Source organism: Martes martes (assembly GCF_963455335.1).
Source record: "Martes martes genome assembly, chromosome: 5".
Lineage (NCBI taxonomy): Eukaryota > Metazoa > Chordata > Mammalia > Carnivora > Mustelidae > Martes > Martes martes.
Window position 1 is genome coordinate 59,121,750 of NC_137892.1, and position 22,398 is coordinate 59,144,147.

Here is a 22,398-nt window from a genome sequence, read left to right on the forward strand (position 1 = left end):
GACGTCCCGCAGCCAATGAGAGTGTGGTCCACTTCCGCAAGGGCGCCTGACGTCTTTTAGCTCCTACCTTTTCCGGTCGTGAGGAGCCTATCCTGGTGTCCGGGTCGCGCGGCTCGGGAGGAGGGACCCTGACAGGCCCAACCGGATGCGGGGAGGGAGGGAGACGGGCAGGCGAAGTGCACGCCTCTTCCGCCCTGGGCCCGGAAGGGTGATGTGGCTGGGGCTTCGCCGGCCTCACTATGGTAAGAATTGGGGCGGTGGGGTCGCAGCCTAGCTTGGTGAAGGGGCTCTGTGCGCGAGCTAGGGCTGGAGGGTTGGGCGGCGGCCCTGGGTGCGCGGGCCAGGGAGCTCTGTCACTACCTTGATTCTGCCGGGGCTCGGAAGATGCTCGGGCCCGGGAACCATGTGGCCCCTGCACGCCCAGCCAGGGAGAACCGGGGCGAACCAGGGCCCACCGCCCCCAGAGAGCTCCCGCGGTCGCAGCTCCCAGCGCCTCCTGCACAGTCCACCTTTCTGACTTGTTTCGAAGAATTGCGGTGGTTGCCTTAACCCAGTCGTGTATACAGACTCTTTCTGGTCATCGACTCCTGGAGGCATGGAGCTTCAGTTTGCGCGGATTATTTCGCGTTCTCTAATGTCTCTACGGGCCTGGTCCAGGTGTTTCACTGTTGTTCTAAACCCCAAGCTCCACATCTTAATTGGGGTCTATTTTGTTAGTGACCTTTCAGGCTCTTCCTGCTTTACAAACTGTAGGTTTTAATTATTGGCGATCTCTGGAGAAATGGTTTTTCTTCTAGGAATGTACTTAAGGTGGTGTTTGACCTCGGACCTGCCTTCTCCACACATTTTTAAGGTTGTATGTATTATTTTGTGTTATTGCAGATTACTGTGATAGTTTGGGCCTCTTAGGAAAATTTAAAATGTGTCATGAAAAGTTTTCAAAAGAAATGCCTGGATCTCCAGGCAGAGAAAAAAAGGTAAAACCAGCATGGCCAGAGGACAGATGTAGTGGTAGTAATAGGGAAATCTCCCAAGTTGTCTCAAGCCCTTTTACCTTTGTTATGGTAAATGCCAACAGCCTCTACACCCGGTGAACTTAATGAAATCCACGGCCCAAATGTTGCATTTATGAGCATATTTCTGGAGAAAGGATGCATGCCTTTATTATAGTATCAAAAACAACCATGACCCCCCAAAAAGCTATGGTGGGATGAAAGCTACTGAGATGTTTCCAGAGGTTCCTGCAGAACCCCATACAGCGCTAAACCTTTAGGTGTTTAATTGAAAACTCATTATTCGTTGCTTTAGCCCTAATACTTTGATTATAGATGGGACACAAGTCACAGCGTCTTTCCTGGAGAACTTAGAGAGAAAACGGCAGTCTATTCTTAGTCAAGAATATACTCCGGCATCTTAGCCGAGCTGCCAGAACCAGATGAGTACATGTGCTCTTAGAGTGTCATTAGAGAACTGTTACTTATTTAGAGAATTTGATTCCTTTTTCATTTGAAAAAGAATAGATGCTGTTACTCTTCTTTTTCTTTTCTCTCTCTCTTTTTTTTTTTTTTAAATAATGTCTACCTGCAACAAGAGTCACATGGTTTAATGACTGAGCCAGCCAGGTGCCCTGAGAAATTGTCACTCTTAATTCTTGCATATCTTCCTAAATGCTGAAGTTTAATTATTCTACTCATAGTACATGTCAAAGATTTATTTTCATCATCTTAGCTTCTTACGAACTAGCTACTAGCAAGACTGTTACTGTGTTTAAGATTAACTTTTAAAAACTTCAGAATGCCTTTTTCTCCCTCTTAATATCCTTAAAGTTTTATCTCTAGTTTTATCTCTTCCTAAAAATCCTTCCCTTACCCCATCTGTTTTCTTCTCCTGGGTCTCTATTTGGGCATCCACAGTCCATGTGTATATACCTCCAATGTACCTCCAGCCATAGCACTTACCACAAAAAACAAACAAACAAACAAAAAAACCAGCAATACATTGTTGCCTATATTTCTTCCTTCTCTAGCTGGAGTTTTCTAGAGACCAGATCTTCTAGTATCTACATCGCAATGACAGCTAGAGTTAGTACTCAGATGACTCCGCATCTGGGGAAAGGGAGTCATGCCCAACTCAGTCCCAAATTTCTGAGCAGCAATAGTTTTTATAAGCTCCAAGTAATTCTTTTTTTTTTTTCTTTTTAAGATTTTATTTATTTATTATTTGAGAGAGAAAAATTGTGAGAATGAGTAGGGGGAGGGGCAAAGGGAGGGAGCCCAACAACACAGGACTCCATTCCAGAACTGGGATCATGACCTGAGCCGAAGGCAGACACTTAACCGACTGAGCCACCCAGGCGCCCAAAAGCTTCAAGTTATTCTTATGAACAGCCAGGCTTCATACATTTGACTGCAACTATTGAAAAGTTTTTCCCTTTTATCAGTCTTTGTCATTTCTGACTGTATGGTCAGAACACTTTTCTTCATAACAGGATTTGCACTTTGGGCTTTGGATACTTTTGTCTTATCAAATTATCAGGAACATGTGAAGTATTTATTGCTTCATTTTTTTTTTTAAGTCTACTCCTTATCATGGTTCTATGTATGCTTTCTCCAGTTAACACCTTTGATCCCCTTGTTGCTTTATATTTAGATCTCTGGTGTCTATAAAACCGCTCTGAAACTAAGCAACACAAACATAGCAAATGAATTATAGATACCATGACAGTGAGATGAAAATAAGGGCAAATGACCACCTGTGTTACCCGTGGAGAACAGAATTGAGGTGCTTCTGCTCTGAACTCTACCTTTCCTCACAGCCATGAAAGTTCTTTAAGTGGAAAGGTTAAGTAGAAAAGGTCTACATTTTTGAAATAGGACCAATGAGATCAAATGGGTATTTAGTCCAGCTCCTCATTTTATAAGTGAAATTAAATTAAACTGATAATTTAAAAGTGTAGATTTATCCAAGGGCAAATAAGTATATTGGTTTATTTCCTAAATAATGCAAATGCATAGTGACCACTGATGTTAAGAGACAGGTTCTTAACATTAAAACATTAAGTAATCCTGGTTTCTTGGTTTCAAATTAAACCAAGATAATTTGCCTACCTTACAGTAAGTAAGTGCTACCTTACAGTAAGCAACAAAGGTTGAACTTACGTGCTAATAACACCAAAGGTCAGTATTTCTGTGTCTTAATGGAAATATTATTAATTACCTGTGATTACTTATCTTGGGCAAGTGGGGGGGTGTTTGCGTATTTATTTACAGGCTTCATTTATCCCTGCATTTCCATGTGTTCCAGTTTAAGAGAAAATAGTGGTACATATAAATTTACAAGTAGAAACTTGTTGGAAAATGCTGGCCTGACCTAGATTTGTAAATGATAAAATGCTGACCCACTTTTGCAGTACTGTATAATTTTTATCACAATTAGGTCAGGAATATCATTTCTGGGTCTCCTTCCACCTCCTGAGAGGGATAAATGACTAGTTTTGGGTAAAAAGCGGCAAGTCTTAAAACAAGTAAAATTGTTACTATTTGGAGTTTTAAAAATCCCAAGTCTTTGGTATTCAGCTCTTCTTTTAAAGTGAATTTCAGTTAAACTGGAGGAATTAATATGTCAGTTACTTCCACATATGATGCAGTCAACATTTGAAGCTCCCATTCGGTATTATGCATGAAGAAGGCCCTTAATCAACAATTGGTTAAACAGTTTATTTTGATAGTGCTAAAAATAAGTACATAAGCTATACGGAGCTCAAGTGATCCAGGACTAATGAAGACTGTAGGCTTAGGCTTTTCTATAGATTAAGTACAGTTAGCAGCCAATCACTGAGCACTCCAAACAACTGTTCAGCGTATTAATATGTATATTTCTGCTGCCTTTCTCATTGGTTCTTTGTGCCTTTATACTACTGAGATCTTTTCCCCTGTTTTTCTCTCTATTCCTAATGTTTCAGATGGTTTCTTAAACCATCTGATATATATATTTATATATTTATTTATATATATAAATATATATATTTTTTTATATATATATATTTTTTATATATACATTTAAAACAAAACCTTACACTGAATTCTTGCCTTATATCCAAACTTAATAGTTTCAACATTCACTTATGGCTGAAACAACAAATTGTATCTTCTTAGGTAAAATGATAAAAATTGAATTTGCAATAAATATTCCTAACTTCAAATTGACTTGAATAAAGAATTTTTAAAAAGATGTATTAACATCACAAGTAATTTCTTGTTTTAGCACTAAGCTTTGCATCAACGAATCTTCATCTTTTCATTGATAAATTATTTCATCTGCTGTAGTGGTGGCCAGATGAAAGTGAATTATCATTTCAGAAGGCCTAACAAATTGTGATTTACTTCAGAATGATTATGCAAAGGGACTCATCAAGTTGATTTCCTTCTGGTTTTGATAATTTATTTAGTAAAATAGCACTAATTATCTGAAGCATATCAGAAAGTCAAGAGTAGTAGCTAGGTCTGAAAAAGATTTCATGATCTGAAAAAAAATTAAACATTAAATGAATTTTACTTCCCGTATCACCTATTATTAATCATCTTTTCCTCTGTTTTGTGATCAGTTTTGCTTACTATTTTTCTTAGCTTCTTCCTTTTTAATATCATTTTCCTATTGAAAATCCCAATTATTTTTCTCCAAGAACAGGAACATCTGTTTCCTTTCAACCTGAGATGAAAAGTTTATATCAGCAGACAACAGATGCTAAGCATTAAAAGGAATGCTTAGGTAGGGTAAGAAATGGTAGGCTAATGTCTGTAGCTTTGAAACATTGCTGTTTGGTCAGAGTCTGAGTACATCTAAAAGCCTTTACCACCTAAGATTATTTGTTTAAATTTTAGGGTCTATAAACCCCAGAAACAAAGTTGTATGTATCATATATTGCACACTTATAAATGGTTTTTCATTTATAAATGGTTTCCCACACAAATGTATATATATATACACCCCACTTCTGTAATAATAGGCATGTCTCTAAGTGCCTCTTAAATTCTTCTATTATATAAAAATTCAAACATAGAAAGGTAGAAAGAAGAGTATAATGAAGCCTCACATCCTCAGCGTTTCTTCATCAACCCCACACCTCCCACACACAATGGATTATTTAGAAACCAATCCCAGACATCCTATCATTTAAGCATTTTTTTTTTCACTACAACATTCAGGGAAAGAAAAAGTACACAATGCAAAAATTGTGAAATTTAGATACTCCATTAGGAACATGATAAACCTACTTTGCAAATTGATTTTCCAGCCACTCTACTACAACAGTCCTTTGCTTGATAGAGTAAGCCTGCTCATTATTCCTTAAACATGCAAATTCCTGATTCTGTGAGGATGTTTTCCATGCTTTTGTCTCTTTGGGAGCCTGTTCTCTATTGTCAATCTAATTGTGCCCTTTCTTAACTTAGTCCTTGCTTTCTCCTTGAAGCTTTTCTTGACTTTTCTTTATGAAAACAGCATTTTTTTGCCAGTATGGTTCAGTCGCTGCTTAATACATGTTACAAAGAATTGCTAGTTACTTTTTTTAATATATATCCTGTTCTAACTTGGTTATAACTGCTGTATGCCTCAGTTGTCTCATATATAAAATACAGGTATTAATAACACCTAACTCAAATATATGAGGATAAACAAAATAATCCTAAACAAGCCTCCAGTGAATATCAGTTATTGTCATTAGCTATAGACTTCTGGAGGGAAGGAATCCTGCTATGTACTTTTTAAATCCTGTGTCTAGCCTCCTCCTCCTGAGAAAGAATAGATACTAAATATGTGTTTAGTTATGTTGACTGAAAAGAAATCTGTACTTTGTATTTCATGAGGTTGTTATCAAATACCGTATCAATATACTCACATACTTGTTCAAAATATCTTTGAAAGATAAACATTGTGAAATACTGTTTTTTCTATATAGAATTTACCTTTAGAGTTCATTTATTATTTTTTTTCAAGTTACAAAATTTGTATCGCTTACTCTCATAAATGTAAAATTAAAATCCAGTTCAATAAGAAACCAAGACATATTAAACTTTATCCTTTGTATATCCATGAAGAAGTGATTTGCATACGAAATAACTATCTAAATAGTAATTACAAATAAATTTTATCTTTTTCAGACTATAAAAATAACACTTAGAAAATCTGAGAAATCCAAAAGAGTTGAGAATTGGGCTAAAAACTTTCCAAAGATAATCAGTGCTTTCTTCCTTCTCGTTCACATAAAGGTTTACACAGCTGAAGATACGCTGATATGCTTATATCTATGCTTAGAAGATATGCTGATTATGCTTAGAATTGTACGAAAGCATTTTTTTTTGTCTTTAAGAATATTGATGAATGGCATGTGTAATTTCTTAATATTTTGAATAGTTTGTAAATATTTATCATAAAAATATATAACAGGTTAAAAAATACTGAGTTTCTGACAAGGTTAGTTCTTGTTTTAGGATTCTCTTAGCTGTTAGTGATTATTTCTTTTTTCATATGAACTTCAAAATCAGTTGTGTATTTCAAAAATAATTGGTTGGTATTGAGTCGAATTTATAGACTAGCTTTATAATATTGCCTTCCAATATAAGAACATGGTATACCACTCCATTCTACTTTAAGGTTTTTCAGTACATTTAAATGTTTAGTCAATTTTGTTCTTTAATACCAGTGCTGCATTTCTTGTTAAGCTTATTCTTAGATACATCAGCTTTTTGTTCTAGTTGCTACTGTAAATAGAAACTTTTTTTCCATTATGTCTTTCAGCTGGTTGGTAATATCATTCTGAAGGCTGTTGATTTAATATTTTACTTATGTACCCAGACACCTTACTCAATTCCCTTATTGTGTGTGATTGCTTTTCACTAGGTTCTTTTGGGCTTTTCAGGTAGCACTTAACAATTGTTTCTTTGAAAGTAACAGTTTTGCCTTTCTCAAAACATTTTGCAACTCTTACTCTTTGTCTAACTTCTGACACCATAGGAGGGCCTTCGGAGTTTACTAAATAAGCATATTACTAGGTACTGTGTGAGATTGATACATTTTATCTACCTGTTGTAATGGAAATATTAAATAGTGGTATTCCTGCACTTTCAAAAAACTGTTTTAGTTTTTAAGCCATTACTTCTGGTCTCCTGGGTGGTAGGTACACAGGCAGATACCTGATGAGATGTTGTCCACTTTCAGGGATGAGCATTATAAAATGTTTTAACAGTTCCTGTGAGAACAGAAAGGAGAGTTCTGTATGAAAAAGGGAGAGGGGGAGGCCAATGGATTCAAGGAGACTTCCTGGAAAAGATAATGCTTGAACTGAATTTTGAATAGACTGAGTCCACTTCAGTTTTCCTTTACTAGAAAACTGATTTCCTGGGGTTCCTGTGTTAAATTTGTTAAATAAGTTTTAAAGAATGAGCAATAAATGAGCAAGTGGTTTTCCTTCACCAAAATCTAATAGCTTAGTTTAGTCAGTGAATGGAACATGATTGCTTAAATTTAAAGCATTCTTATCCTAACAATTTCAGAATTGAAAGAAACTTTAGCCAACATTTAGTCTATATCCCCACTCTCCACCCGTTTACAGATGTGAAAGAGAGACTGAGGTTAATGGTTCGGCTGGAGTCATATGGCCAGCCAAACTGAGCTTATAAACTCTGTGCCTGCCTAGTAGTCTGGGCTCCTAAAACATCTGTATTAATTACATATCGATTTGGTTTTGGATCCATGACATTTTTGGTAGTGTTTTCAAGTTCTCAAATTTAGAATTTTTATTACATCTTCTTCATTCCTTAGCCCAAAGAATGGAGAGGGAAATACACTCTCAGAATACTTTATGATTTGGGGTTTTAAGTGTTCACAGACATGCCATTCTGTTTGTCTTTGAGAAGAACAAAAGTATAATTCTTAATATGGAATTGTCTGGCATTTTTTACCTATGCTGTTTTTCTTGTGATAATAATTTTTTCTTTTTCTCTTTTTAGTCTGCCATTTTCAATTTTCAGAGTCTGTTGACTGTAATCTTGCTGCTTATATGTACCTGTGCTTATATCCGATCCTTGGCACCCAGCCTCCTGGACAGAAATAAAACTGGGTATGTTACTAATGATATCTAACCACCCAAATTGGGTCCTATAGACATTGAGGGGAAATTACCATAAAGGTTCATTAAATAATTTCATTCCTGTATATAACTTCATTTTGTAACAGCTTTCTACATTATTTTCTCCGTTTTTAAAAATCTGAAATCTTTGTATGCACAGAATCTTAATAAATAAAAAGACAAATATCAGAAGTGACCTGAAATGTGTCTATAAAAAGTATACTTAAAAAGATATGACAGGTTTCTTTTCATCTGGAATTAGAAATACAATTTAGTACTTTCAAAGATAGTATTTGGCTTTAACTTTTTATGCAATAATCAGTAAAGCTGGTTATTTAAAAAAAAAAAAAACAGAAGTTGGTTATCATGTTTTTGAAGCATAAAAAGGTTGGCAAGCACTGTGTCCATAAAAAAATATGATGTAGACATTTCCCTCTCCAGTCTAAGACTGCTCGAATCATATAGGTTCCCTGTTAGCATCAGAAAGCAAACATCTTTGGGGAAATATATTTAGCTAACTTAAAGCAATAGTAAAAATTAAGTCTTGGACTTGACACATCTCTTGTATTATATGTTCACACCCTGAAAAAATTTGAGCTCAAATATAATACCACACAGAATTGAAATTTTAAAGTGCCATCTTTTAATACAAAAGTATGTGTTGAATTCAACCAAAAGGAAAAGTATATTAAAAATCAGAGACTATGTGATGAAAGCTATGTAAATTTTCTTTACCTTGAATATTTATAAATTTCTAAGAGAAATTGTCTTAATCCTTCCTTAATAAAAGCCTGTACCTACTTAATCGTTTTAAGAAATAAAAGAATGAAAGAATATACTTCACATAGGAGTAGTTATCTCCAGCACCTGTATTGGGCCAAATTAGGATCCTGCAAGGTCAAATTCTGTTTTTCAGAATTTGCAAGAGGCAATAATAAAATCTGCAAGAGGCAAGGTGATAGCTATGAGAGTAATAATTTCAGCTTCCTTTTCCTTCACCTCCATTCTATCTTTGAGGACATAATTAGCATTGTGTCATCTAAATTATTTAGCTTTTGTTACCATTTCTTCCTTGTTATTTCCTAGGGTTGTTGAAATATATAAAAAGGCACTAATAGAACCTCTAACCAGTTTCAAATATTAAAAATCCCTAATCCTGTTCTAATATACTGATCATCTGTTTCTGTTAGCCTGAGGGATTTTATTTAACCTGCTGATGTTATTTGTCCAACAGTTTTTGTGACAATGCCCCTCTTCCTTTGTAGACGTTGACTTTTCATCACGTTTTTTTCTCTGAAGTCCTCTTGCACTTAGTCTTCACTTACTTTGTCCATTTTTTAAAATCAGATGAAATTACATAGTATTTTGTTCCTTTGTTGAAGTTCTATAATCTTACTTGTTGCTTAGTTGTGCATGAAGCCTTTCCATGCATCTAAATGGTTTTATTCTTTCCCTTCTTCTGCAACCCCTGCCTATTGACTGAAAGTATATGGTAGAAACCAGTAAACATCCTCATTGATGTTCGGCTTGGTATTGTAATATAATGCATAACATCTACCTGATAAGATATTTAAGTGTTTATTTCATTATAAAAACAATCATGTAGTAGTGAACTAGAATATTTATGCTTTGCTGCTGCTGTTATGGAGAAAGTAGGTTGCATGTGGAAAAGTCTGCTCCTCATTCTTTGGGGAGCAGGAATACATCCATTACATGCTACATTAAAAAAGGAGTTCTCAGGGCTGCCAACCTTACAGTAGAGGTTGAGTAGTAGTATATTTCTCCTACATATAAGACCAAAGAACTAGCATGCCTACTTCTGTATTTTGAAGCATATACTCATATAGTCAGCTGCTTGAAGGCTTTTTTTTTAAACTTTGCTTCTATTTATATAAATGTTAGGCCCCATTTTGACTTGTACATTAGGAATATTTTCTCTGGGAGCAGTTCTTAATGGGTCATTGTCCTTTTATAGTATATGTTCTTTTGAGACTCATAATAAACTGTCCTTTCGTTATAGTGAATATCCCATGTTTAAGTAGGGATGTGTAGGCTAACTGGACAACACAGGTTCTTGATAATTTCACTCTTGAAAATAACTTTTTTTGCTGCTTCAAATAATGCAGAACTAAAAAACAGCAATAAATTATTGCTCCTTTGCCTCATTTCCTGTTATCATAGGCCTGATTAGCTTTATCAGCATATATACTTATTGGCTTATAGCCGTAGAAACCAAGCAGCGTAATTGTATTGGTTTTTCCTAACTAATAAAGTTCCTGTGTTCTAATAAATAGCATTTGGGGCACCTGGGTCGCTCATTCGGTTAAGCGGGTGGCTCAGTTGGTTAAGTGGCTGACTCCGACTCAGGTCATGATCCCAGGATCCTGGGATCGAGACCCATGTCTGGCCTCCCTGTTCAGCAGCAGAGAACCTACTTCTCCCTCTACCTCTGCCTGCCACTCTGCCTACTTGTGCACGCACGTGCACTTTCTCTTTCTCTCTCAAATAAATAAATAAATAAAAATCTTTAATAAATAGCATTTGGCATATTACAGAAATATGTCTAGGTAGAGAAATATAAGGGAAAGGCCTAAATAGTGCTGATAAATCTCTAAGTTGCTTGAGTTAGGGAATTTTTTTCATTTGTATAGTTTTTAGTATATGTGTTGTAACAATTCCCTAATGATGCTTTGAGTTATTTCTAGGTTTTCAAACCTGAACTGATCCTGATTGTGATTTTATAGTTTTAGATTATGCTCTCTGGGACTCTGAGCTTCCCATGGAGGAGCTTCAGGTGTTCTGCCACTGGGTCCCTCATCCACAGTAGCTTTAAATCTATGGGCATGTTATACTCAATAGATTTTTAGAATCAAGGAACCATGGCATTGCAAATGACTAACCGATTGTCTTCAGTTTTTTGATGATATGTAAGCCAATTTTAAGTGACATCTAAAGTTACTACCACATATGCCTTTATATATATATTTTTAAGATTTTATTTATTTATTTGACAGAGAGAGAGATCACAAGTAGGCGGAGAGGGAGGCAAAGAGGAGGGGGAAGCAGGCTCCCTGCTGAGCAGAGAGCCCTATGTGGGGCTTGATTCCAGGACCCTGAGATATGACCTGAGCCAAAGGCAGAGGCTTAACCCACTGAGCCACCCAGGTGCCCCAGTCACTTGTGCCTTTAATCTTTGTATTACTGAACACAGCCCATTACTTACTATTCTGAAGAATTTCTTTGTAATAATGAAATCAATCCTTATAAAAAGCCTATGAGGGTAAGTTGCTATTAAGGAAAAAATTTGCTTACAGTTATGCAGCCAATTAAGTAGGATTAAACTTAGGTACAATCTGGCCCTTATATTTTCTTATATTATTTTCAAAAATATCTTTGATCTTTGTCCTTTTATTCCTATAGTAAAATTGTTGCATCTGTCAGAATATCCATCCTTCAAAATAAACTTGTATTTTTGCCCATTTCATGGCAACTGAACCATGAGACTTTTTGATTTGGGGTCAGGAAGTTATACTTCAAAGGAGGAATATATATAGAACTTAATCGAACCAGTAATTTCTTTCATTCTTAACCACTCATATATAATTATTCATCAGCCAGCCATCTCTTAGGGCCCCCCCAAAAAAGAAAGCATAACCTAAATTTCCCTGGAATTTATGTATTTCAATTTTATTACTATACCACTCCTAACCTACTGCAGTAAGTACTACTAATTTATCTTGATTTGTAGCTATGTATAACACCATTCATAATTCTCTTCTTTTGTCAGAGCAACAAAATAGTTGTCTACAATGTTTTCATATCTTTTAGCTATCTCAGTGACTCGGTTGATTTTGTTTTAAAGCTTCTACTTTTTATACATGCTGAATAAGTGATATATACATATAATTTATATTTAATTCATAGTATATTCATTCAAAGAATGGTGATGAACATCTTCATTCTAATTCTTATTTCCAGAATGTATGTGTTTTAAATGTCATATTTAGGTAACTCGTACACAGACTACCCTAAACTAGGATTTTGTACTTAAACTGAAAACATAGGCACCTATTTTTATGTCCTTCCTTATTGAGTGACATAGTTATGTAAATGCTATCACTGGAGTTCATGGTTATAAATCCTTTAGATGGAACTACATTCTATAAAAAGTAATTTCCTTAGTGTGAATTTTACTTTTTTAATGGCAAAAACACCCAAGCCAACTGTGTTCATTTACCATTTTCTCAAAATTAATGTTTATGTAAATTGGCATATATATTTTCTACTTTTGAGAGTTAAGCACTTGAAGTTGACTGAATCAGTTCTACAGTAAAAAAAAAACCCTGTGCACATTTTTGCTGCACGTATTAATTTACTGTGGGTTTAACCTAGGATACGACATATATTCCAGTTTGTAACAGTTTATACACACTGACATTTGATAAGCAAGTGTGTCCTACTTTCCTACATAAATGGTGGCTCAATACCAAATTTCAGTTTTGAAGTATCAAAAGGTAAAATGCCAGTTTATATTGAATGCTCTGTAGGTTACTGAGAAAATGATTTACCTCTCTCACTAATTAATAGCTACTATTTCCTTTTTTATTATATGCAGATTGTTGGGTATATTTTGGAAATGCGCCAGAATTGGTAAGTGTCTGTTACAATCGCCACATCTTCAGCTGTAAATTGTTGGGCAGTTTACTTATGCCATATTCACAGAAGGCAGACATCTGTTTTAAAACCGCAGGCTTCCCAATTTTGAGCAATTTTGCAAAAGTTTATCGAATTCCCCCAAACTCTCTTCCTTATGCTATTTAATACTAGACATGGTAGATACCTCATAATACTTAATTAGCAGGAAGATGGAAACTACAAGAAGAATCTAATTCAGATATCAAATGCTATGCATTCCTAGTGTTGAGATTTCAGACAAATGTGTACAGTTTTATGCACACATTCTTATAGAGCATGCTGCTCTGTATAACGTGTACTATTTTGATGAAAGGATGAATTTTCCATCTAATGGAAGGCTTGCTAAGCAGTCATCTAAAATTATTCACTTTATTCCCCTATGCTAAGTCCAAGAATGTTATCTGTTGCTTTTGGAAAGCATTAACTGTTTCACCTGTCAAACTCATGTGATCATAACTGAGTTTTGTTCTAATTGATTAAAGTTAAATGTGATTATCTTCTAACTTCTCATAGTAAAATGAGTAGTGTCATCGTGTGTTTTTGTTCAAATAATAATATACTCTTATCCCATCCCTATATGTATATAACATTTAGCACAGTGCCTAGTTCATAGTAGAGACTCAAATGATTGACAAGTGAATGAATTAAAATGTACTTTACTGATGTAATCCACCAGTGTTCTTAAATAATAGATTTTACCCTTTTTAACATAGCTAGTTCAAAAAAAAGCATTACAGAGCAATTTGTGATTGTTCCACTTGGACAGAACAAAATGAGTATTTCTCCTCTTTGGAATTATTTACATGACCCCCTGTAAAAAAGCTAGGTTTTAGTACTCTTCCAATATTTAATTTGTATGTAACTATTTTCTTTTATAAAGGTATGACTTCCATAATAAAAAAAAAAAAAAATGTTGCTGTATTTGACAGTATAATTAGTCTGACAACAGCCTGAATTACCCCAGTGAATCACTTTAAATAGGAGGGGGAATTTAGGCATCATGTCCCTTAGATAAGCTGTGTTCCATCCAGAGTATTATGTTTTCTTTTGGATTCATTTATCATAGATGTGGAAGATTTAGAAGATGGTCCATAACAGGAAACAAAACTGATTAAACATTGAAAACTACAAACTAAGATTTTGGAACATTTTAGAAATTTTTCTAAATAAAACATATTTTAGAAATACATTGTTAGCCATGGATATAAATAATTATGGGAGTTTTCTTCCTTTGAGCTTTTAATACTAGGCAAGACCCATTAATAATGAAGTTGTAAGCTTCATACCAAATTACATAGAAGTCCTTTTAGAATCTGTTACGATTAGATCACAAGATTCGTTGGTCTTTCAGGTGTCTTACTATAGAAAATGACAGTGTACTATAAATAGTTTCAGAGAAAAGTACTTTCTAGGCCCTCATCGTAATGTATTGATTATTGAAACAGATATCTTCTTGAGAATTCACTGTGCTTTTAACATGTTAAACTGTTCTTCCTCAATGTTCTTTGGACTTATTATCTCTTAGGGTGACAGACATGTGAATCTTTCTTTTGTAGAAAAGATCATTGACTTTAGATAGGTAAAGCATAGGTATAGCCTAGATAAGTTGTTATCAATTAGGACATTTTAACTGTGTCTGGAGACATTTTTAGTTGTCACCAGTAGAGTGGGGGGACATATACTGAGTACAGATCATGGATGTTGCTAACATATTAAAGTGCACAGAACAGCTTCTCACAGAATGAGCCCAAAATGTCAGTAGTGCCAAAGTTGAGAGGGCTCAGCCTAGATTTACAGAGATCTATGGTACAGACTCACCTGACATCCAGTCATTCTCAACAGCTGCAAAGCCTAAAATAACAGTAGAAATCTTAATCACTTTAAAAATAACTGAGAAGGAAGAGCTCAAGAGACAGAAGAGCACCTTTGATGGCTAATTCTGATAGCTAGTAGTATATGTAAATAAATATGTGTAAAGCAAACTGTTTCAAAGCCAAGTCACCAAAGAAAATGAAATAATATTGTCAAGGAACAGAGTGCAAAGAATACCTCAAGTAAATTGCAAAAAGAGAACATAATGGAAGAATAGAACAGTTCAAATACAGTAAAATTCTCTGGGTCAGAGGAATACTGAATATTCACTGGTAAAAATACAAGAAGTCTGGAGTTAGGAGGTAGAGCTTTCATCTTAATGTTATAAAGTTGCCAAATCACAAATAAGATATTTAAATTAAGGGATTTTAAGTTAAATGTGAAGGTATTTTAAATCCATTTTGTGTAATAAATTAGAGAAGTATATACTGCTTCATTCAGTAGCCAACCCAGGTGACCCTTTTCACAATGGTTACTTAAAAGTATAGCTGAAAGTTTGGGACGCTTGGGTGGCTCAGTTGGTTAAGCGGCTGCCTTCGGCTCAGGTCATGATCCCAGCGTCCTGGGATCGAGTCCCACATCGGGCTCCTTGCTCCGCAGGGAGCCTGCTTCTCCCTCTGCCACTCTGTCTGCCTGTGCTCGCTCTCTCTCTCTCTCTCTCTCTCTCTCTCTCTCTGACAAATAAATAAATAAAATCTTTGAAAAAAAAAAAAAGTATAGCTGAAAGTTTAAGGCATCTAGTCTGTAGCTCTCTTAATGATTTCCTGTGATATCATCTATTTTGATGTCTAATTATAAATTGTGCCTTTCTTTTTGCTTGGTCAGTTACTGTTGTCATTTTTTCTCTTGACTGTATGAGTGCCATACGTTAAATGGTTCAGTTTAAGTGTTCGTTCATGCCAATTATGTGAAAGTGGTAGCTTTTCATTTTGGCAAAATGGCCCCAAAAACTTTGATGCTGATAGGCAGACTTTCCCAGCCACATGCTCCTCTCTTATCTTGACACAGAATATATCCACCAAGAAAGGATGCAATTTTAATAGGAAAAGGTCCAGCCAAATCATCTTATCATGTTACACATCAAGTTACAGCAACTGTTTCACATTCACTTAAACAGACTGAAGACCAGACAAGAAGTAACATTCTTACCCAAGTTCAACCAAAGATGTTTAGTTCTACCACATGGCAGTCTCTTTCAAGAAAATCAAAAACAGGAAAATGAAATCCATGTGTAAATTATAGCATTCTAAGTTGGAAGATGAGGAAGAGAAGAACTTCCTCAAAACTTAATTTCCAGCAGATGGAGAACTTAGGGCAATACTAATTTCTTCTTTTAGGTGTTTAATAAGACGATACTGGACAATTAGAGTATCTAGCCCTAATTAGAGTGACTGGCTTGCTTATGAAATCCACCTGAAAATTATGTCTGAATAAGGTTTGGTTTTGTTTGATAACTTGCCCAAAAAATTAACATTAGTTAAAAATGATGACCCAAGTTATTTTTTAGTTTAAATTGTGTTTTTTTTTTCCTATTGAGATAGCAGCATTGCGAAAATGCTGTTGTCTCACTTTTTAAAGTTTTCCTTTAGCTAGAAAACAGCCCAATGTCTATGGATAGAAAAATACTTTCAGAAAAACAATGAATGTTTCTTCTACTTATATGTGTATATCTTCTGTGAATATTGTCACTGAGCAGACACAAAGGTAAAATTAGTAACAACATAACTGTGTGAGCTCTTTGAGGAAGCTCTGAAAAGAAAAAATGACCTTGAGGATTTTAGTTGATGAGGATGGTCAAGATTGACATTTTCCAGAGGTAATTAACTAAACTTGCCAAATAAAACAGTCCTTGCTGAAGGAATTTAGTTACTGGAAGAGAACTGATTTTATTTTATTTTAAGATTTTATTTGAGAGAGACAGATAGTGAGAGAGAGCACCAATGGGGAGGAGACGGAGAAGGAGCCTGGGGTGATCACGTGAGCTGAAGGTAGACACTTAACCGACTGAGCCACCCAGGTGCCCCAAGAGAGCTGATTTTAAACATAGAAAAACAAGTGAGGGGAGTATATATAGTCTCTACTACAACACCAGGTTTATGCCCATGATTATTTCTAGAAGTAGCACATCACTCCCTCTTCTTTCTTCTTCCTTTCTCATGCACCCTCAAAATAGCATAAATGCCTGGTGCTTTGTGGAACTCTACAGCCCTTCAATAAATGAAAAGCAGGAAAGAACAAGATGAGTTTGGGATAACTCAAAATCACAGGGTCACTGTTTGCAAGACAGTTTCACAAGCCATCTCCATTCTACTTCAGGCAAAGGAAAATCTCCAAATAAAAACAACTTTTTAAAAACATGTGAAAATTGACTCATAAAAGTGGCTGTTTTAAGTTCTACATTTCTAGCCCAAGAGCAATCAAAGTTTCTCTTTAAATTGCAGTTAGTTAACATACAGTGTAATACTAGTTCCAGATATACAATATAGTGATACAATACTTCCATGTATCACGAAATGCTCATCAGGACAAATACTCTCCTTAATCCCCACCACCTGTTTCACCCATCCCCCCCACCCACCCACCTTCCCTCTGGTAACCATCAGTTTGTTCTCTCTATAGTTAAGAGTCTCTTTCTTGGGGCACCTGGGTGGCTCAGTCGGTTAAATGACTGCCTTCGGCTCAGGTCATGATCTTAGGGTCCTGGGATTGAGCCCTGCATCGGGCTTCCTGCTCAAGTGGGAAGCCTGCTTCTGCCTCTCCCACTCCCCTTGCTTGTGTTCCCTCTCACCCTGTGTCTTTCTCTGTCAAATAAATTAAAAAAAAAAAAATCAGCATAATTTAGCTCATTCTGTATTGTACTTGCTTTTATGCTGCAGCCACTGCTTGTTTGGCCCATCTCCCCAAATGTATGGGCCCCCCTAGCCAAGAACTTTATCTTGAGCCTCATGTACCCCTCTCCCGTAGTAACCTTATCATATCCATGATAACTTAAACTCAGTTAATCAACATAAACATCTCCCCTTTTTTTTCAATAGGTGAACGGAAGAGTCCTTATGTTGCAGTATGCTGTATAGTGATGGCTTTCAGCATCCTCTTCATACAGTAGCTTGGAAGAATATCAGAATTTAATTGCCGTCAGATTTCAGTATGGGAAAGGACTTATTTACAGAAAATAATGGAATGAATGGTTAACCCTTTTATCTCTGAACATTGAATGAGATAAATTTCCAGCTGCTGTTCTCTATTTTTATTATTGGACCAATGTTCTATATAAATAGGATGTAACCATTTAATACTCAAAGAGTTTAATATGTCTGTAACAATCAACCTTAGTACTGTCACTACAATATTACATTCTGCAAATGTTACTCTGTTATGTCAGATACCAGTTTTTCGTGAGGTATCTCTAAGGCGCATAATAGAAAACAAAATTGGTAAATGACCCAAGTTTCTTTCACTGTGATTTGGGAATGATAAATCCTTATAGAATGAGACATTTTCTGGACATTTTTATTGGGGAAAAAGTTCAATTTGTGTTGGTAAGGATTGCATTCATATTTAATAATGCTTGCTTTTTCCTCTGGTCACACCAGAGCATTAACAGAGTACCTCGAAGCAAAATCGCTAGTGTATCATAGGTGTTTCAGCTATTTAAAACAAGCTATGCAGTTCTTAAGGAGGAAGATAAATGAGATCAGACTTAAGAGTAGTACTGGGAAGATATTCATATTTAGCATAAAAGAGTTTAGAATAACTGACTGGTATAGTAGCCTCTGAAAATTTGACCGGCTGTCATTCTCTAAATAAGACTGCGTACTTAGAGTGAAAATAGCAAAATAGAACAATTACAGAATGATAATCCTGCTTGTGTTTTTCATTCTTTTTAGTGTCAGGTCTCCACTTATTTTAATTGCCCCAAAACACAAACTGTATTTTGTTTGTTTTTAAATACAGCACTTTAATGTGTCTAGTTTACTTTTTATGTGTCAACTTGAATGAGAATCTTCTGAATAACTCAGTAGGTGATGATAAACAGTTTTCAGATCTATTATCCATATAGCTTGTCATAAGTGTCTTTGGGTTTTGATAACAAAGAAATACCTTCAACAGTTTCCATCAAAGCTAGAGAAACATTTGGAGTATGAGTAAAAAATTTTGCAGTAGAGCATTATTAAAAGTTCAGGTAATATTTTTTCAGTTTCAACTGAAATTCAAGCTAAAAGGAACAAACATCTTAGCTAAAAATTGCCCATTGTAGGTAGTACTAATTAGATACTGTTCTCACCTATTAATTCCTTTTCTTTTTTTAAGAAAATTATTTAGAGTCATTTGAAAATGAGGCTGCCAGTAGCTCTTTCTATAGAAACAAAGTTTGGAACGAAAAGCCATCTATTTTTAAAGACCACTTTAAAGTACTTGAATTCTAGGAAACATAAGAAAAGCTTGTTAAGCATTGCTTGCTTTTCTTACCAAAGATAAAAGCTGCTATAGGCTATCAATATAATTGTTTATTTTACATTTTTGGCATATCTCTCTGGCCAAAAGTTACATATTTTGCTTTAGAGGGGGAATCAGGTTATGATCATTGTGCCTACTCTGAACTGTCTCTTGGGCTTTGCATTAGGTCAAGAATTTTCAGGTTATCCTAAAAATAGAACTCTTATCAGCATATACATGCAGAGTAAGTCACCTTTCTGGGTCTGGTTTCTGAGCCCATCTGTTGTCCCACTCTCCTGCCAACTAGACTTTCCAAAAGCTATGTCAACTAATCTTTTATATGCTAACACAAATCTAGTATGAATAAAGGGAAGAGTATTCTAGATAATTAGTTCTAGGGCATTTCTTTAAATTTGGCATTCTGGAGAAGCTAGGTGGAAAGTAGAGGAAGAAATAATTTCTTTGAAAAATGTGTGGTAACATACAAGAAATTTTGCTGTGTGTAGATGCTCAACAGAGTGAGAGGCAGCTCATTTCTGACCCCAGACACTGTGACCTTTTGAAACAAGCTCTTTGGGACACAGAGAAAAGACAAAGGATTCTATGAAGAAAAGCAATTAGCATTTTCTTTAATGTAGTTTTTTCAAAGAGCTACCACTGCATCCTGTTTTCTAACCCAAAGGGCAGCGTAGGTAGTTTTAGGCCCACAGAATATTCAGATGCTCCTGTTGTGGTCTTGGTGGGGTGGTAGGATGCAGAAGAGGATTAAGGATCAATTTAGCATCAGATGGACTGTCTCTGTCACAGAGACTTACTGCAGGGCTGGAAGGGATGGGTGGTGGGCACTGAAGTCCAGAGCTTACCAGGGTTTGAATACTCTGCGTAACCTCTTTCGTGGCTCCAGAATTTTTTTATTCCATCTCTCCTGGAAATTGTCCGGTGCTGATATTTTAGTTCCTGAATGGGCTCAGTTGTGTCCATGGCAGGAACTGGTCTTCTTTCGGGGCAGTCTTAAAAGATGGTCAGTCAAAAGGCCATTTAGTCTGTTGAATTCCCTGCATGGCTTAAAAAAAATTGGATTCAAATCCAGTGTCTTGTAAATGTATGTGCTCCTATGCTAGGCATTTTCCATGTTCAAATGCAAAATAGCCCCTTCATACTGGGAAGAATAGTAATAGGTAATTTGTAACAGATTCCTTCACCTTAGTAATAGGCAGATCAGTCTCATTTTATCTTAGGACCTAGAAGAGGTCAGAATGAAGTGACAAAGTGAAAAATGAACAGGTCTCTCCCTAGTTTTGTGGCAAAGACCAAGCATTTTGTAAATAGAATTTATACATTTGACCATTCTTTCACAAAGCATTTATGGAGTACATGTAGTACCTTATCACTGAAGACAGAAAAGCAAGTACATAATTTCTGTCCTCTAGTAGTTCACAGTGCAGTGGATGAGAGAGATGAAATTACTTATATAAACTGCAACGTGATAGTGCTTATTACTGAAATAATGCCGGGATTCTAGAAGAAAATAAGGGTGACACCTTAGAGGTAAGAATTTCCTGCCAGAGAAGCAGTGCTTAAGCTGAATTTAAGAGCACTATGCAAAAGCACCAGTGGTATATTACGAACTATAAGCACCTAGCTTGTTGTGCCACTTGGGGAGTATCAAGACAATAAGCCTAAAAAGGTGGACTGAGGTTAGATCCTAGAGGGTCTTGTATTTTTTCTCACTACTGTTACCTACCTCAAAATTGAAGTTAAGTGTATGTTCCCTCCTGCCTGACCAAAAGACTTGGGGGGAAAAAAAAAAGTCTTCGGTGTATGTGTAAAAAAGGTTAAATATATCCATGCAAACCTTAATTTGGACAAGGAATACAATAGTATACTCTCCAGAGACTCACCTGCATAGTCTGTAAAGCCAAGGTAACAGTTCAGTCACGTATTTTCAGCAACTCTCAAAATCTTATATTCGTCACTGCCTAAAGCAGCCATGATTCCTAACGCACACATCCGCACAAAAAGCGGAGGCTGTTGCACTGTGTACATTTTCCGGGTGCAAAGGAAAGATTTCTAGGAAGCAAGGACCTGCACTCTCTTCAAAGCCTTTGGGAAGTTACTGGATCATAGAAAGCTGAAAGGAAATGAAGATTCTTAGGGACCACTTTGAACTATCTCTGGTGTTCAGTAAACAGTAGATGTTCAATATCAAAGTAACTAAGTAATAGCAGCATTGTGAATACAACAACCTCGTCAGTCTAAATCAGCAAGTTACTACTGGCTTCCAAACATAGCTTTATAATTATGTCATGTATACACTGCCTTCCATGGTTTCTTTTACTTTGCCCTAAACCAATCCCACAATAATTCGAAATGCAATTCTGGCATCAAAAAAGGGGGAAGGTGGAATTCTGTTTCCTGTGATTTTAAGACAACAGAATCATCCTGTGTTGTGTAATAAAAATCAAAACAAACTCTCAAGAGCCTCCCAATTTTGTCTTACTGTCAGATGAGTGAGAACAGTTTCTTAAGAGGTTAAAAAATTGAGATTGGCACCTTTTGAATAAGATGGGAAAAGAGAAATGTTTCTGTTAGTTTTACCTGTATTTTAATTCATGGCTGGTCAAGATTCTGGGGGAATTTTTTTATGTTGTTTTGCATCTTAAAGCTGTTCTATTATATTGCCGTTTCTCTGAGTGAACCTTCAAGAGCCTAAATGACTTGCTTCAGATATGAAGTCATTAATTCACACCCCCCCGAGACACAGTAGAAATTGGATTCTGAATGAAAGTGACAGTATTAATAGTTGACAGTACTTTAACCTTGTCCTCCACTAAGAGCCTTGAAATACCCAAACATTCAGTCCAAAATCTGTGAGCAGTGTCCGTCAGTTATTCAGACAATTTATACCATTTATTAGGACATATGACAAAATTTATATATACTATGTGCCTTGCTTTGCACAGCATGGTCTTTCTACAGTTACCTTTCCAGCACTGAACTGACACAGATTAAACTTTTGTTACACCTGTAACCAGAAAGGATGTACTTAACCGAATGAATTGGAACAACTATTTTTTTTAGTTGAACTTAGAACTCAAAAAGCATTTCAGGTATGAATAGAAAACACTATCTCGGTTATTTCCTTCAGTGTATATTGTAAACCTCCCTCACTGCTCCATCATAACTGCCAGTTAATCTGAGACTTTATGGAGAAAAATCCCTAAATTTCTGATTCCTAACTCAGGTCAAAACAATTCAAAATGGCTTTG

General features: G+C 35.9%; 1 protein-coding gene across 1 annotated transcript; it reads left to right on the forward strand.

Moving 5' to 3' along the window:
- Positions 1-166: 166 nt before the first annotated feature.
- TMEM167A (transmembrane protein 167A) lies at positions 167-21,605 on the forward strand. Its single transcript, XM_080803728.1, has 4 exons — positions 167-242; positions 8,007-8,116; positions 12,741-12,775; positions 17,728-21,605. Exons 1-4 carry the CDS (start codon positions 240-242, stop codon positions 17,796-17,798), a joined length of 219 nt encoding a protein of 72 aa, XP_080659854.1. The 5' UTR covers positions 167-239; the 3' UTR covers positions 17,799-21,605.
- The last annotated feature ends 793 nt before the right edge of the window (positions 21,606-22,398 follow it).

What these genes read in the sequence shown, in the direction of transcription:
- TMEM167A (XM_080803728.1), top strand. An exon ending in CTGGACAGAAATAAAACTGG is followed by an intron (nt 8,117 to 12,740) that starts GTATGTTACTAA and finishes TATTATATGCAG; the next exon opens with ATTGTTGGGTATATTTTGGA. An exon ending in TTGGAAATGCGCCAGAATTG is followed by an intron (nt 12,776 to 17,727) that starts GTAAGTGTCTGT and finishes TTTTTTCAATAG; the next exon opens with GTGAACGGAAGAGTCCTTAT.